Source organism: Xiphias gladius, chromosome 5, assembly GCF_016859285.1.
Source record: "Xiphias gladius isolate SHS-SW01 ecotype Sanya breed wild chromosome 5, ASM1685928v1, whole genome shotgun sequence".
NCBI lineage: Eukaryota > Metazoa > Chordata > Actinopteri > Istiophoriformes > Xiphiidae > Xiphias > Xiphias gladius.
The window spans coordinates 18,418,639-18,436,831 of NC_053404.1; the positions used below are offsets into that span (position 1 = coordinate 18,418,639).

Genomic DNA, 18,193 nt, shown 5'->3' on the forward strand with positions numbered 1-18,193 from the left:
GATATCATAATATTCCAGGAGGATTTAAAAGGAATATGTAGCTTTCTTCTTTGTTGGTGGAAAGAAAACAAAGAACAATGAAAGATCGTGCCTCAAGGACTTCTCTATAGAAGGGTTCACCATTTCAGGCACTGTCTGTGCACCTCTTGTGTAAGATATTTAGCAACGTATCGTCCTCTAATTGACAAGATGCTTGAGGGGGCTTTCAAAGGGCAGAAGACAGCTGTGCCACCCATTTATAAATACACAGAAAAGACAACGCAGACCACTGGCCTTAGCTGTGTAGACCAGTTGAGCGATTTCTATCTTGATCAAAATTTAGAAAGAAAAAAGAAGTGAATGAATCTGCATCCCAAATGAACTAATTTGTTCATGGAAATGAATTGTTTTTAATTTATCAGAAAGTCTGTGAAGCGCTTGGATCCTTAGATCTCAAACCAAGGTTGATTAAGATGAATGGGGATTACATAAATGGTGTTTAAATTATGACGAATTCCTGGAGTATCTAAAATGTTCATCGGCTTAATCAGGGGGAGACTCCGACTGATGCATAATAGCAGAGTCTTCCGGTGTGCGGGAGATAGAGCAGCTCGATGTTCCCCATTGTCGGGAATGTGGCGAAGCTTCAGGCTAACCCTCACATGTCCGACGCTCACGACAAAGCCTTCAATGAAGCAACTAGAGGCTCAAAGTTCGTTCAGAAGTTTACTTGGGTAGAAAGCGAACTCAGTAAGTAAACTGCTACTATCACCAACTTTCATTTTAATTGAGCTCGGCTATTCTGTAATCCAACAACACTTAAATGTAGAAGTAATTCTGTTTACCCCTCTGTGATTCAGCTGAAAGCCCGCTCACCAAGCATTTTGTGTTTGCAGGGAAGAATCCTTGCGCTTTGGGTAGTTTTCCACTTTCAGATTTTGCTCCACTGACCACTGAACTCCTCTTTGGCTGATTTCTGGGAAATGCATGCACTGAAACACAGCTGTGGCCAAATTTAAAGAAAAGCGGGAACCTCATCACTTATCACTTTAATATTCCAGTAATCAGACCATTTTCGGGCACTCTGGACTTTTAGAAAAAAAAAAAATCTTTCATTGTCAGGACCATATAACACCGTTGAATCTAGAGATACTTGATACTTTGTTGAAGTGCTGCGAATATCTGGCGCATGAGCTAAACCTGCCTCCTCATCTTCCACACGGAGCATCACGTTTCATGTTTGTTAAGTAGTTGCACCTTCTGACGATGCAGTGAAAACGCCGTCACCTTTCAAGGTAATGCAGAAAAACATTACAGTGATTAAATAAGACCCCGATGGCCTCATCAGCATCATCAGGTGCATCATCAACACCACATTTCACAATAAATGATAAAAATTTGATAGAAATATAACCTATGAATATTTCGCCTCGAGAAAGTTGCATGCCTACATAGTAGCACTTTAACTGTAAAAGGTAAAGTGGTCAGTGGCCTGCTGTATAAATCAGAGTAAATCCGCTTTAGAGCTCTCATTTGTACACACTAGATGTGGTCAAGGTTCTGAGTGGATCCGTGGCGTCTGAGCCATTTGAAATTATTTTCAAAGCTTTATTGTGACCACCCACATATGGATTCGCTGATTTATTCATCCAAAGGGCTTTGATGACCATATGGCCCAGAAAACATCAAACGCGCAACCCGATGTTGTAGCTGTGAATTGAATCTGTGCAACTCTCTCGTCTGCACTGCAGATAGATTTTCATAATGAAATAATAAAAAAAGAAAAAAACAGACACTTGGTGTTTCTGTAAGAAGTTGAGTCCCCATACCGACACCTGCCTATGGGCTCCTCAATCCCTCACAAACCCTCAGTTAAATTATAATAAACGGACCAAACTCAAAAATCAGTCATTGTGCCGACAGAGAACGTTTTTTTTTACGAGCGTGTAATAATTCCCACCTTATTCCTCCGAAAATGGTAGATGAGCACCATGCTAATGAAGACAACGAGCATGCAGAGGCACTGGAAGGAGAGCACGGCCATGCGAAGAGCGCCGTCCTCTCGTGCCACGCAGGGGGTGTCGTCCTTACAGTAGGCGCAGCCCTGCTGGCACGGCAGGCAGTCGCTGGAGGACCCCTCGTCTGCGTTGGGGCCGCTGTCTGCAGCTTTTCCCTTCCTCCCCATCCCTGTCAACGTCAAGAATATGGGGTGAATAAGGTGTTTAATTCCAAAGGCTCAAGGCGAGAAGATCCGCGCGCCTGACACAGTATCCCTCTGTCATTGGTCCGGATCAACAAGCTTATTGATCTTTCTTTTCGTGTATTTCTGCGTTTGCTAGGGGCACATGTGGAGAAGCTCAGTAAATCTGAAAAAGCAGATTCTAGCAAAAAGGTTAATAAAAAAAAAAAAAAGGAATGGTTAAAAGAGAGAGTTAAAAGTAATGAATAAACAGTTAAAAGTTTTAAATAACATCCAGTACAAAATCAAATTCAAATAAATACATTTGAAATGTGACGGATGGTGTCAAAGAAATGTCACTTGAGTTCAACTGCTACGGCTGTGGCAGTATTTCTGACTAAATCATGGTTTGGAACCGCGGCTCTAGGCCAAACAAACCCCTACTTACCGTCACCTTTGAGCTGTGAGTCACCCTAAGACCTTTTCCCTCGCAGAAAACTTTTCTGTTTCCTTCCCGCAATTTCTTGACCTTTAAATCTGCAGCTCCAGATTCTGTCGTGCATGTTTTTTATTTTTACACAATGTTAATTCTGAATTTGTTCGTCGCGTTTGCACGGAGAACAGAGGCAGGATATGTGGCAAGAATTGTCATCCCAAGTTCCCATGTTATTGAATTTTCCACTGGATCTGTTGAGAGCATTATTAAAAGATAAAGGAGATGAAGTTCTTCTGTGACAAACCCTAAGCTTCCGGAGTGTATATATGCTTATCCCTCCCTGACCTTACGAGGATTCATCGGCATTGTGTCAACACAAAGGAGATGGATCCATATGTGTGAGCATGAAAAGTCAACACTGCTGCACCTCGTTCTGTCACTGTCATATCACACGAGGCTTATGACTGGGGAAAAGTGCAGAGAGGCACGCCCGCACGTAGTTGGTTGATCCTGACAAGGACGGGGACGATGGGGAGCCCACACGCAGAGCGGACTGGCTACAAATCGTGAAAATCCAGGCTGGGGAAGTCAAAGTATTCAAGAATTACCACTGAGGTGATGTATATACCGGGCACCAAACCACTAACTGCTCCTGGAGGAGCTGCTCCGTCGCCAAAAGTGAAGGAGTTTGGTCAGACTGGACAGCGCCGGCACGAAAATACGCTGCTGAGCGTGAACCTCCCGGGCTCTCAGAAAAAAAAATCCCTCCCACAGTTAACTAAGGTAAAACCCAAACAAAACCCAGAGGACAACAGGAAGCTGGTGGACTTGTTATTGGTTTGTATAGAAATCCCCTGAGAGATGCCCATATGGTTGGACAGATAACGAATGGTGGACTTATATAGAGCTTTTATAGTGGCTTTATTGGAAACAGCCATTGTCTCAGAGATTTGCAGGGATTTTGCCTTTAAAAAGAAACTGGCCTATTTTTCAAAGCTATGACTCTGCACATCATTGATCCCTTCAAAAGGACTACTTATCTCCGTAGCTGTGAGTCACAGCCTTTAGCTCATTCTCATTGGTTTGTTGCATCAACATCTGAGTGACAGTCAGAGGAAGCTTAGCTACAGTAACTTCTCTCTCGTGTTTATTCGCGAGATCCACGGCGGAAGATCAATGGGAGACAAAGGAAAGTGAGATGCACTGGCTTTCTCTGCAGAGGAGTGTCAAGGATGTCCCCTTGTGGATTAACAGGCTTGTTATTGGCCCCATGGTGGGCCAGACTGCAGCACTACGCCTCGCTAACAGGCTTGCCTCTCCTCTCTATTATTGCGTTTCTCGAACATACACACACAAACACACACACACAAAATGAGCTTTCATGCAAACTTGCACACGTGAACACACAAGTTTGTGTGCACTCGCAGCTCGGCTCAGCAAACAGCACAGGCAGACGGCACAGAAACCCAGCTCTCTGAGGAAGAAATTGGGGAGCCTTTTTCCTTCCCCGCGCACGAAGGGGAGTATTTTGGGGTATAAGACGGGCGGCAATAAAACGGTGCAGAGACTGAGTGGGGGCGGGCTTAAGAGAAAAGGGGTGAGAGAGGGATACAATTGAGATAGACGCAGAGGAACACGCCGTGTGAGGTTTGAGTGGGATGAGAGGGGAGGGGAAGTGGATTTAAATGGAAGCACGGCGGAGAGTGACGGAGGCCAGGTGAAAACCACTGGGGTTCTGTGTCTGCAGAAGCCTTTTTTTTTAATCAACTCACAGCAGACAGAATGAACTGGGAAAAGAAACTGCCATAGGAAGACCTTTCACATCTCGAACCTGATTAGCCGTGACTGCACGTGTAGTTTCCAAGGTCAAGAATGAACTTTGATGCTCAAAACAACAACCCAAAAAAATAATTCTAGTTCTGACAGGTTACGAGGCCACAAACCGGTTCAATTTTCAAGATGTCAAGTGATCTTGAGTAGGACGTGATCTGATTTCAGGCAGATACAGGGAAATATAGAATTATGTGTCAAAAGCCACCAGCTGTACCTTCCCCAAAAGTATTGAGATATGTAAAGTAGGTTGCTCAAGGTTAGCATGATGTAATCCAATGGGTTACCTTTAAAAAGAGAGCGCGTCAGTGAACTACATGCAGAGACACAGCGACAAAAGAACATATTTCATCTGATATCACCAAAACATGGGATTTATTTGTCACTGACTTACGTGTAAAGCCACTGACAGCCACTCTGTTGGGGTGGTAGAATCCTTTCTTGCACCGGCACTTGTACTTGTCTAGGACAAATCCATGGCCATGGATTGGCAAACACTGCGAAGGGGGGGAAACAAACAAAACATATACATCAACGACACAGAGAAGACGAGTGCAATTTGAGCTTGTGCTTCCTGGATAATAAATTACCCGTTTAAATCCAACATCGCTGTTGCAAGAGTTTTATAACAACCTGTAATACACAGACAGATAAGAAACCAATAAAGAAAAGCAATTAAAATATGTCAATACTACACTAAAAGTACGGCCTGTGGTTGAAATTCAGTGAACAAAATGTGGGATCCAGTGTCTTGTGAGAGGGACAAAGGGTCTAATTATTTAAGTTGCGAGATTCCTCCCTCTGTCTGACCGTGCCTCCTCGCAGCTCAATATTGAATTAGCGGAGCCTCCGCCATTTGATCGAAGGTCTGATAGGAAACAGACTGAGGGCTGCTGAGAAAACACGAGGGGCTGTCAGGGGGCGTCCTTGGCAGACGTTGTGTGCTGTTTGCCAAATTACAAGATATAATTAATGTCTAAATTAAGAACAGACTTATTTGCAGGATTAAAGCAGAACCATTAATTTTATTTCTTGTGGGAATGAGATTCCGTCTTCTCTTCTGTATGAACACATTTGGGTCATTGACACAAACCTTTTAATTTTTTCTTTCTCACTCTTTCCCTGCTTCTCAAACTCCATAACAGTCCTTTTTTTTTTTCTCTCTCTCTCTCTTGTTTCACACAACGTGAACCTGTTTTTTTCTAAGCGGAGATGATAATGACTTATGAGTCCCAAGAAACGAAGAGGGGCCCAGAATAGCAACGGTACTTCAGCTGACACTTGACACGCTATGAAGGGTTTCCGACCCGACTGCGAGATCTAGAGGCAAGGGCCAGTGGCGGTGTCTAAATGAAGCGCCAGTCGCTGTGATGCTCTTCACAAGCGCACTGGCCTCTGCAGATCTTAAGAGGCGGCTATTTCTGTCTCTCAAGGTCCTTGGCGCGGTCCGGTTGCACTTTTCAGTCCGAGGGAGAGCGGGCCCCTCGGTCAAAGCCTCGGAGGGGCCGGCTGGAGGCTCGAAAGCACAACCTAATTACCTGGTTACTATTCAGCGAACAAGTTCCTCAAAGAAATTCCACCGAAGAGACCAAGGCATTGAAGAGTGGCGCTACACTAATCTGTTGAAGACGGCTCCTCGTATCAGTGGCGACAGCCTCGACACGGGTCCTTTTGATCTTAAAGTCGTAAACCTGTGTACAGCACCTTCCCACTGCATATTTTGACTCTATCAGTATGTCAAACCCGCACGATTTATGGTTGCAGAATATATTCGCTTTCTTTTGGTACGATCCATTTTAACCTGAGCTGAGATTCTGGTCTTGATTCTAAGGCAACACGTCCTGTGGGTGTCAAATAGGACGAACCTGCAGTCCACCATATTGGAGCCTCCCGTTTTTGATTTAGGCTGCTAAGGGATGCGTATTCCCTCATAAAAAAACCTCCCCGGTGCAGCTTTAAATGAGTCAGGTAACCGATTTCATGTTCGATTTCCCAACAGCTGGCCACTCAGGACAGGTGGAGCCGCAGCTACTGCTGCCACTGTTAATCTGGCCACCTCCCGGAGACACCAGAAGAAACAGCCAGAGACAGGTGTGTGTGTGTGTGTGTGTATTCATATTCTTCATGTGTGTGACAGGGAGAGTCAGGAATAGCCCTGGCAGTGCATCCCACTCCTGCCTGCTGTAGCGATTGATGCGGGGGCCTCGGACGCGGAGTGTGTCGAACGGCGAGGCGGCTAAGACGGCGCAGCACTGCCTCCCGGCTACCTGCCATCGGTCACTTGTGATCTCGGCGGCAGCGGTCCAGCCAGGAGCCGGACTCATATCATAAAATAAAGCTTTTGGGGGTATACACATGGGGGTATTTTTGATCACTAGTAGCGCACACACACACACACACACACACACACACACACACACCTACACACCAGAACACGCGAGTGATTCGATTCACATTCCTCACAATGGTGTCACACTAGTCTATGGATCAAAAAGTGATGGCAAGTAGCAATGCACAGGTACAGTATGATGCAAGGAAGAAAAAGACTGCATGCTGGCAAACAGTGATGAAAACAATGCAGGTTTCAAAGTAGTTTTTTTTTAATTTTTTTTATTTAGCTTTACAAAATGTTTGATGAGGAACAAAATTCATCCAACTCATTTTTAAAGCCTCAAGGATGCACACTAGGGCTGCAACTAAGGATTATTTTTATCATCGATTAATCTATTAACCGCTTGGTCTATGAAACATCAGAAAACTGTGAAAAATGTGCATCACAATTTCCTTTAGCCCATGGTGACCTCATTACATGTCTTGTTTTGTTTTTTGATTTTATTGTACGATTTGTACAATAAAGACAAAAAAATACAATTTTTTTTTTTTTTTTAAAAAGCCCTCCTGAACTTAACCAGGGTGATTAACTTATATGAAATACTCTATATAGGTCTTATAATATATTATGGTCAAATTTACACAGCTACTTCTCTTCTGATTATAAGTCCATGTAGCGTTCTACTATTTTGAATAAAGCATATACAGGCAGTGACCTACTTCTACATGCCTTACATATGCTATTAATTATCTCTGATGAGGTTCTGTAGATAGCAGCTCAGGCAGCCATATTGTTCTTTCCGTAATGAGCCGAAGGCAGAGAGCAGAAATCACATCAAATTAACTGATAATTAATTAGGTCTATATGATTGAGACTTGTGTGTTTGACTCCACAGGATCTCCAACTGCTGTGTTCTGATAAGGTCCGACACGGTGGCAAGAGATGAATTCATTTGCCCTTCAGAACTGAGCGGACAGTTATAATTTAAGTGTGACGTGAAAATAAATGAACAACGAAAAAATTGGAAATAGCTTCTGTTTTGAACCTGTAAACTATATCACCTGCGGACGTGGAGGTAAGTAAATATAATCTACCTCATTTATTTTTTATGACAGTCACATGTAAGAGAGACACACCCAGGGCTCGTACGCTATGTCTCCAGCACCCCCAGGTTCCCCCACCGGCATCGCTCATTGTTGTTTACATCCCAGCTGTGGCAGCTGTCAATCACACACACACACCACACACACACACACACACAAACACACTCTGACATGTTAATTGCAACGGTGACGTGTGCGTGTGACCGCAAGCGAGAGCCTTTTTATCGGAGTGCGTCACGCTGTCAGAGCCAGCATGGTCTGCCTGCAACAGAGCACTTCCAACAGGCCGCGGGACACAGAAATAGACACAACACACACACACACACACACACACACACACACACTCGCGCTCTCTCTCCGGCTTGTATGCGGATTCTTACACCAGTGCTGTTTGGAACCTGGTTGATTTTAATCAAAAATGTCATCTTAAATTTGAATTAAACTTGAACAAAAGCAGGAACCAGAACCTCAATTTTGCACTGATCTGAAGTATGTTTGAATGCCACATTGCCAAAAGTATATGGACACCCCAGTCCCATTGTTTACTTTTAATCTGGGGCTGTTTTTCATGAGTTGGACTAGACCCCTAAATTCCAATTAGGGGAAAATCTGAATGCTATAGCATATAATGGTATTTTAGACCAGTGCTTCACAACCCATGTAACCCCTTCAAATATAGCAATGTCTACTTGTGACTCCCATTGTCACAGGTTGTACTTCTTTATGGGCTGTGTAACCGAGGAGGGATTCTCTCCACCCAGGTTGTCCCATTTGAACCGTCATCAATTAAAGCCCCAGGCTTTATCACCCAACACGAATGGGAGCAAACGTTTCCTCCTTGGTTTGACAGTGGCGGTGGGGAGTTGACAGGCAGCGTTTGGCGAGAGTGGCTGGTCTGGAACTGGGGATGTGGCTGTTACTCAGTCAGCGTGTCTTACACCCCTGGTCCAACAAGATGTCCACATACCTTTGGCCATATAGTGAATTCAATTTCTGTGAAATCTAAATGCATCCTCTGTTACCATAGGTACACGTTATAAGATACATTTTGAGTTTTATAAAATCTTTTTGTATGATGTAATTTTGTAATATTTTTGAAATATTTAATTTTCAGGGGGAAAATGAACAGTTGTACTAACAAGATACGTACATGTTCCCAATAAATTATTTTTCTTTACCCACATCTCTTTCGCTTTATCTACTACATTTCCTACAATGCATTAGTTTGACCCTAAAGACCCTGGAAATTTAAAAGCAAACAAGATGGTAGACATTGTATTTCATTGGCGGAGCTGTGCAAAGTATGAGTCACGACTATGTACTATATTCCAATTATTGCGGTAGCCATACTGTGGACCCTGACCCTACTTTGGATGACTACCTGACACTGCATATGACCTCTGAACTCTGCATTGCCAGTGAATGTGGATTAGCTTTGAGCATGGAGAAGCCTAAAAGGTTTAACTCCCTTCGGTGCGGCAGTGCCACTTGCAGCCGCTGTGGTGCTGCTGGGAGTCGGTAAAGACCACCTCGGATTTCAAAAGGCATTTACGAGCCGCCTAACAGAATTACTGTGGTTGATAATGGCCATTATACAGTTTTATAGCACTGGATCTATAATTTTCACGCACTCTACGATTCTTTTTGAAAAATACATTTTCTATATTATCAAATTAAACTGTGCTCATGTGTGACAGACGCCAAGCTGAGCTAAATTTAAGACGTGGCTTGTGCCACGATATTATGTAGTGAGATAAAAAATAAAATTGAAAATTCCAAAATGAGAAGAGCATGCAAAATATATCTTGTTTAAAGTATGCAGTGCAAATACCTGTGCAAACAAGACAGTGAAGACACGAATAACTTCGAAAAATAAATTCAGACCATAGAGTCGCTGTAGCTACTTATCTACTGTATATCACTGCATTAGGCTGCTGGAACCACTGCACACAAATGTGCACACACTCTACATATGCTTTCTCCCGACATCAAACACGGCACTTCTCCTCCATCAACTCCCCGTGACATTAAGCAGGGGAATTAAAAAAAACAACTCCAAGAGTATCACTAATTGATGCAGAGGCCAGGTCTTCCACCCGACCAGGAAACCAGGAACTAGCTCAATTCTTCGGACTAATTAGGGCCTGCCGAGGACTCTCCCCCTCCAAGAAATAAGCCCACGCTGTTCCGGTCCAGCACAGTGGCTAATCAACCGCTAATAGGCCTCTGTAGATATTTGTAATGATCCTACAGAGTGCAACATAAACCCAGAGGAAAGCTTATCATCCAGTAATTACAGATTCAACTAGATCGGCAGACCTCCGCCAAGGCCAACGTCAAACGTCGTACACCAGACCTCCAAGAAATAAATTCAAATTCACAGTAAATGATCGGGATCTGCCCCCCCCAAAAAATTGAACGGGTTCTTCCCTCCACCAAGTTCGGTGCAAATCGGTTCAGTGTTTTTTTTTTCTGTAATCCTGCTGACAAATAAACAAACAAAACCACCCGACAAAGAGACATGGGTGAAAACATACCCTCCTTGGCAGAGGTAACTATAGAATGCACAGAAAGGAGGTTAGAACGAGAAGACTTGGCTGGAGGGCAAGTTACTCGGCACATATGGAGCGTCTGCGCTTGTGTTTGCACGTGCGTGCAGTGTGCCGTAAATTGCCAGCTCAGGATTTGTATGAAGGCACCAGGGAAATTAGACGATAAGCCGGTTTTGTTTTAGAGGAAGAATTAAAAAAAACACAGGGGTTGTAGTGTACGCGCTCTGTTAAACACTGGAACATCCTGCTGCGATTGTTTTCATGACACTTTGCCACTAGTGAGATTCCTAAAATAAAATAAATGCATGTGGGGACCGTTTTTACATTAAGATGAAATTGCCTCTCATGGGCTGTACTATTCAGCAAGTGAAGAAGTTATACAGCCTTAAACATAAACGTAACGATCAAACATTGCATGTTACTGTTAAGCGGCTCCTTCAATATTCAAATTATAATGATAACTGATTGTTACACAGAATGATCCTATTTTTTTCGATTTATTTTTTATTTTTGTGTCCATCCAACGCAAGATTGTTTTATCAATGTGACTTTAAATGAGCTCACAACTAGGGATCTTCCCAATGACTGATTTCTCTGGCGACTGGACTTAAATTTAAATTTAAAGTACGAAAATACTCAGAAAACAGTCAAAATTGGGCAGAACTGAATCGGGAACTAGGCGAGATCACAGCGTCTGCGGGTAAATGATGTCCTATGGGTTTTGCCGAGTGTGGCCCACATAAGCAGTGCTCGCACCAGCCGCCTTCTTTCCTTGGAGGCTAACGTCCCCATGCCTGCGCTCCACCGGAGTGGTTATATGCCGGTTTATTCCGACACAGCCCACACACAGCCTTTTTTTTCATTTTCTAGATCAAAATACCGCCAAACCGCGCTGGTTTTACGAGACGTCTTCTGTCCCGCTTTCCACCTCGCGGGTTTACAACATCAGAGCGCTAGCGTGTGGGGGGGGGGGCGCTGTCTGGCGGCTGCGTGACATCGTGGACACAACAGTTAACAGGCATCGTAAATTCATAAAGTATTGATAACTAGTATAACCGACTAGTATTTCTTGTGCCAACTAGTGAAGGTAGCAACGTTTAATCGTTCAGTCGACTTATCGCGCACATCCCTACTCAACACCTCAGTTAAGTTAAAACAAAATGTTTTGGATAACGTTATATTAAACTAAAAAGGCTGTGGAGGTAAAGTATAGAGGTTATCAGTCTTTAACTAGTGCCCTGTTTTAGGAAGTGACTGATAACCTCTGACTGCTCTGTGTATTGACGTCAAAATATTTGCTACAGGCTGGGTGATAGTGATTTTTATTTTATTTTATTTTATTTTTAGCTGTCGGGCAGTGACTGGGCTCAATAAATTGGTCCTGGGTGAGCCCCTGTGCATTACTCTAACTCAGTCATAGAGCCAAACACAGAGGCACACAGACAAAGCCTACGCAGTCACAGAGACACTGCAGAGAGCTGGACGGCCGTGTGTCTTGCTCAGAGGGACAGCTAGACAGGCAGCCAGGCCTTTAAACGAGGTCAACCGTCAGGAGTTAGCCGGAGCGGAGCTGCCCGGACAGAGGGGGCCTCGCTCTGGGTGCTGTCCAAAGACCAAAGCCTAAACACCAGTGAGATAAACACTCGGGCCTAGTGGGAGCTTAACATCGCCATCGACCTGGGACAAGTAAACACACGCAGCTCCTTAGCGCACACAACAGACACCGCTGGGATATTGCTTCCATAATCACTTTCGCAGCTTATGTTAGTGTCAAAGTGAAACTGGCCCGGGCACGTACTTACTCCCTGCTCACGCAGTAAAATGAGCAGGAGCGCTGACTCTCGCAGCTTGCAGTGGTCGGTCCCGCGAACAGATACGCCACGCCCTCACGCGCTCGGCCGCGTGTGAGGTTTATATAATCCGTGCACCAGCAAGAACAAAGAGCCATGAAAAAGAGGGTTCAGGCGCACACAAAGTTTTTCTGACATACCCACAGAGGCCTCCAGGGGAAGAAAGTGACAGGGGGTGATGAAGGACAGGGAACGCTGCCGCTGTTGTCCACTCACCCTACACGCCGACTCTCCTCATATACAGCAACTGCAACAGTTGCAGCTTCTCCTCACTTGAAATCCCTGTCATCCTAATCTGTGGCTTGAAATTGACTCAAAAAAGGCAATTTTTCTTTGTTTTCGAATACACAAGGAGGGACTAGGGGTGTCACTTTTTTGTTTTAAACACAAACTACTGTTTGAACGTGGGAAAAGGTTAAAAAATACTTGCTCCATAATGATCTGTTCACATCTCAAATTCTTGCAAGCACCCCAGGTCATTCCTTGTACTCAGGCTGGGCAGAATTCACTGGCTGACTCATCTCGTGCCTTGTTGCTTTTTCAGTTAACTCCGCTATTGTTGTTGGCTCGATTAACGCAAAATGGTAAAAAAAAAAAAAAAAAAAAGTGTGCTATGTCATCAAATTTTCTATAACGTTATGTGGAAAGCATTTCCGATTTGACACCATGGAAGGAATAACCCTGGATAAAGCTGCTGTTCGCTGATTTGCAACTGCCTTACAGTAACGTTAACTTCTCAGGTTACTTGACACCGAAGTGAGGCAGCGGCGAAGTGGTCGAAATCATCAGTTTCCTCTGGGGGGTCTAGGGGCAGGGTGAGGAGCGCGGATATCTGAAGAAGCTCGAACTAGGACAGATACTCGTTCGTGCTGAAAAGACCCAGCTGAGATGCCTTGGGCGCCTGATCCTCCGGGACGCCTCCCTGTGGAGATATTCCCAGACAAGTCCAACACGGGGGAGACCCTGTGGCAGACCCAGAACATGCCGGAGAGGTTTATATATCCCAACGGGACTCGGGATCTCCCAGAAGGAGCTTTGAGGATGTGACAAACGAGAGGGATGCCTGGGCCATCATGCTTAGGCCGCTGGTACTGTGACATGGATCCAAATAAGTTATGTGAAATGGAGGGATGTTCCAAAACTTCTTGTTTTAAACACCTTGCGTAGACAGCAGGTTTACACACAGTGTAAGTTTCGTGTAAACAGCTTAGTAAGACCTAAACCGGAGCGAAGGCAGCAGCCAGGTAACTTTTGTGAGCGTAAACGTAGCTGCCATTACTCTCTTTTCTTTTGTCTGTGTCCCACACTCTTTATTTTTGCCTATTTCTGTCCTTTGTAAGCATGCTGCTGTGCTGAATTGACATCCAATCTCTGGGGTCCCTGGACAAATGTTACCTCTACATTTCACTCTTTTCCCATCCTCCCTGGACCGAGTGTTTGCTTACCGTCCTCGGTTTACGGTGCGCTTCCGAGGCCGGGCAGAGCGGATGTAAGACTTTGCCCGGGGGCGAGTGTATTCACGTCTTCAAAGTGCTTCCATGTAAATTCAGAGTTCCGCCATTATCCACAGAGCCAATTAGCGGGACAGTGGTTGAGGGAAGGGCTGCACTACCAGGGGCCAAAGTCAAAACCAGACGTGTCCTGTGATCCTTCGTCCCTCTGCGTTGTGGCCAACAGCCCTCAGCCTTGATGTTTTCGCCTCCAACCACCCGGAGGATACAGCGCCTCGGGACATAGAGCATCTTAGCTGCGTCCAAAGTGAGATTTGAATTTTGTGTATTAGTGGTTTCATTTCCTACCACAAAAAAATGCCCTGTAAAAGGAATAGCATTTAACCGTGGATGACGGCGTAACACTCTTATAAAGTGAATCCTCTATATTATTTTGGATATTGAATGATGAAACATAGGCAATGTTACAGAAAGTATTCTCAAGTATTCTGACCCAGACCGTGTTGGTATGACACGCGATTGGATGTTTCATGTTCGCGCCACTATCAAAACGTTAAAAAAAAGGTTTGTTTTTCTTTCTCTAGCGCTGAAAACTTTAAATAACTCTTTCCAAGATGTAACACTCCGTCCATCTGCCAAGCTGCAGACGTATCTACATCTCCGTTCAACCTTAAGAAACTCATTAAACTCTACTTCTACAGTGGAAAGAAATCCAGATTTATTGCCTTTTTTTTTTTTTTCCTTCCCCGTTTTTGAGTAGGACTTACTTACAACAATGCTGTGTAATTCACCCAGCAAAAAAAGATTTGCTGAAAATTGAAGGGGGTGAATTTGAATCTGCTGGTGCACAGCAGTATTCTGTTTCCTTCCTATCAAACACCCTTATCAGCTCTGAAGCATAATCACAGCTTTGGTGTGATCACTGTAGATAATTAGCAATTACCCTATTTATAGGCTCCTGAACATACTCTAATAGGCAACATAGCAAGGAGCGTAGTTAATTAGGATGCTTCAAGCACTTTCTCTCCACCCAAACTGCTGAAACGAGTACGGCGGGTTGAAAGGGTCATGGGCCCCAGTGTGAAACTGCTCCTGACATGGGTCCCTTCTGGGAATCCCGGCCCCACTACGACGGGGGGATTCCCAAGGTCCTTAGAAGAATGCTATTTTTATCGAAGAATGTGCGACAGGGGCCTGCCGACGACGAAGGGGTAAGCACTTTTGTTGAATGGGTGCAGAGGGAACACTTGGATGGGGAAGCTGTCGGAGAGAAACAAGCAGACACGTTACTCACCATTGCTCAGCTAATGTATCACATTCACAGAGGGGGCTTGGGGAGTTTTCTGAGCGTGCAGCACGTCGAGCGAAAAAAATCAAGTCCTAGTCCTAGTTTAGAATGACATATTTGGATGTGACATAAAACTGTGCGTCATCTTAGGAATCTGTGTAACAATTTAAGAAAACATGACCAAATTGACAGTTTCACTTCAAATCAAATGCGTTAAAGGAATCAGTTCCTGGTATTCATTGCTTAATATTTAACAGGGATACTATCTTTTTCTCCTTTTTGTAAGCGTAAGTTTCAAGCCATTAATCATTTACTCACGGTAGGTTTCTTCAGTTTGAAACAGGAGGAGGCTCATTTTATAGGAAAACTCTTAAAGAATACCTCAAATACATGTCATTTCCGTGCTCTGGGATACATTATTACCCTTAAATGATTAACAAAGCAATTAAATTATATAAAGTAAATATGAATACAACATTTCAGAGCATGTTTCGGTGCTTTTAATGTTGTACTCAGAGTGCTTTTAATTGAGGGAATACTAGCATAAGCGTTTAAGGAAATCCACCATTTGAAAAAACTGTCAGTCTCTCACAGGAAATGATTGCTAGCACAAAAGGCACCTCATTATGGGGCAGAATGAGACCTAAAACCTTTGCATGCAAATTAAGCAACATTTCTGATGCTCAAATCAATCTTTTTTGTGACACGCCGATGAATGAATTTCAGTTGGCGATCAGTTTTTCAGAGTGTTTTAAAATGAATCCCATCAATTCAGCGCGTCATACGTCTTTCTCCGGTTAAATGAATGAACCAAAAAGAAGGAAATCGAGTCATTCGTAGGAGGTGCTGGCAGTTGTACATTACACACTCCTGTGCCAGCATCCTCGAAATGCATGTTCCTCTGCGGCCAGTGCCGTCTAGATAAAGGACTTGTTATCGTGGCCGCCAATACAATGCGTGGGCTTCGTCTGCTCTTCCTAAATTAAAAAACCAGCTAAAAGTACAGATTGCAGGACAAAAGACAATGAGATGCAAATCACAGAAACAATGTAGGACATGGATGGCTTTGGTGGTAGGTCACCACCGGGGTCAATGCCAGTCAGCTGTTTTTCTGTCTGTCTTTTTTTAATCAAAGTACTGACTCAATCAGTGTGAAAGACTACTCTAAATGGACAGGGTTTTTTTTGTTTGTTTGTTTTCTTTTATCCCTGTAATGCCCGTGAACATGTGTGTGCTTACTTGCAACAGACAAATTGTGAGGAAAACGTTTTTGGGGGTTTTTAATATGTTTACATAGTCACTGTAGTAGAGTTGCATTAGTAATTAGTATGTAATTAATAATTAGGAGTTTGATTACTTGTCTTTGTCACACAGGAGAGTAAACTGAATATCTTTAGCTTTTGGATGGTTGGTCAGACCAAACGAGGCAGCTGAAGGAATCACCTTGGGCTGTGAGAAATTATAGCAAGCATTTCTCACTAGTGTCTGACAACAAATGATTTTATTAATCAAGAAAATAATCTGCAGATTAATCGATAATGGAAATAATCGTTGTAGTTGCAGCAAATCTGATCTGTCAGATTGTGAGGAAAAAATCAGGATATACAATCATAAAGTGGGGACAGAGATCTGGTTCACACACTGAACTTCAAAATCTCAGTGTTGTGAAAAAAACTTGTGCAGTCACATTGTAGAGTCAAGTTTAACCTGAGGACGAATGCTGGTCCCCACAAGAATCTGACTGTACACAGACACTGTGGGGACAAAGATTCTCACAGTCTCATGGAGACAAACACAAGCAAAATCTTGTCTCCACCAGGTTAATTATTTAAAGTAGGGGTAAGACTTTTTGGTTATGGTTACAATGATGCTGATGTTGTGGAGTTAGGAATACACAGTAGTAGCCATGCTTTGAGCTAGGGTGGGAATCCAGGGAACGAGTCGAAGTCCAAATGATGTCCTAACAATGAGGACAACAAGTGTGTATAGTGCACACTTGCCTGTTTGCAAGTGAGAGAGAGGGAGAGGCGAAAACCAGAGAGAGGCAGAAAGCTAGAGCAGACACAGCAGGATGCAGCAGCAGTTTTTTAACACCGGCGTCGTTATTAATTCAGCAGCACAGGATACACGGCGGAGAAATCAGCGTGTGATTGAGATGATAGCGGGCTGGGTTGGGACAACCTTGTGGGCCAAGGTCAAGATGTAACAGTGATTCAAGAGACAGAGCTGGAATATCCACCTCAGCTTTTCAACGACAGATAGAGCACCACAGCGAGGCGAACATAAACCACACGTGGTGTTGAATATACAAAATGCCAACAGCCTGTCATGCAGGGGTTGCGCAACTATTTCGTGCGTAGTGTTTTTGCTGTTTTGTTCTGGACAGTCAGTTCTTTGCAGCTGTATGAGGATATAATGATTACCATGTTCACCATCTTAGTTTAGCGTGTTAGCATGCTAGCATTCGCTAATGCGCCCTAAACACAAAATACAGTCGTAAACAAATTAGGACAAATTGAAATCTTAACCTGACGACGTTGCTAGAGAGAAGTCAGCTTATCACCGAAGTCACCCTGAGGGGGACGTGAATGTCTTTGCCCATTTTCATAGCCATCCATCCAATAGTTGTTGAGATATTTCACTCGAAACCAGGAACGTCAACCTCATGATGGTGCAGGAGGAGAAGTCAAGGGGTCAAATAAGTCATTAGGATTCATCCTCTCGGGGCAATGAATGTCGGCGCCAAATTCTATGGCGCTCCATCGAACTGTTGAGATATTTCAGTCGGGACCAAAGAGACGGACTGCCATTGCCATCCCTGGAAGAACGGGAACCAACCCAATGTTGTAATGTCAGACTCCAGAGCAGCAACTCTGTTTACAGTTATTGATATCAAACAAAACATACGTATTGAATTTTTAGACTTGATCCAGGTAGTACGACACCGTGTGACACATTTTTTTAAACCACATTCAATAAGTAATTAAAATTAAAAATCTCTAAAGCTCACAGCGCTTTCCTGTATTTATGATCAAAGTCAGATGTTTTCACAGCATTCTCAGTTTATAAACGTTCATTTCCATCCAGTGGCCCTCACACTCCTCACCCAGCGGCCCTCAACAAGAAACAGCACAGAGTCAGGAGTCCTTGTCGTGCCAGCTGGAGTAATCATTCAGGTTATGTGTCACTGCCT

The 18,193-nt window shown here is 43.8% G+C and overlaps 1 protein-coding gene across 1 annotated transcript in view; it reads right to left on the reverse strand.

Moving 5' to 3' along the window:
- Nucleotides 1–18,193, reverse strand: part of gpr158a (G protein-coupled receptor 158a) — a 61,295-nt gene that overhangs the window by 26,504 nt on the left and 16,598 nt on the right. Inside the window, exons 3-4 of the mRNA XM_040127304.1 lie at nucleotides 4,819–4,921; nucleotides 1,940–2,166 (exon numbers count right to left, since the gene is read on the reverse strand). Coding sequence (XP_039983238.1) covers nucleotides 1,940–2,166; nucleotides 4,819–4,921 — 330 coding nt within the window. The remainder of the gene's footprint in view (nucleotides 1–1,939; nucleotides 2,167–4,818; nucleotides 4,922–18,193) is intronic.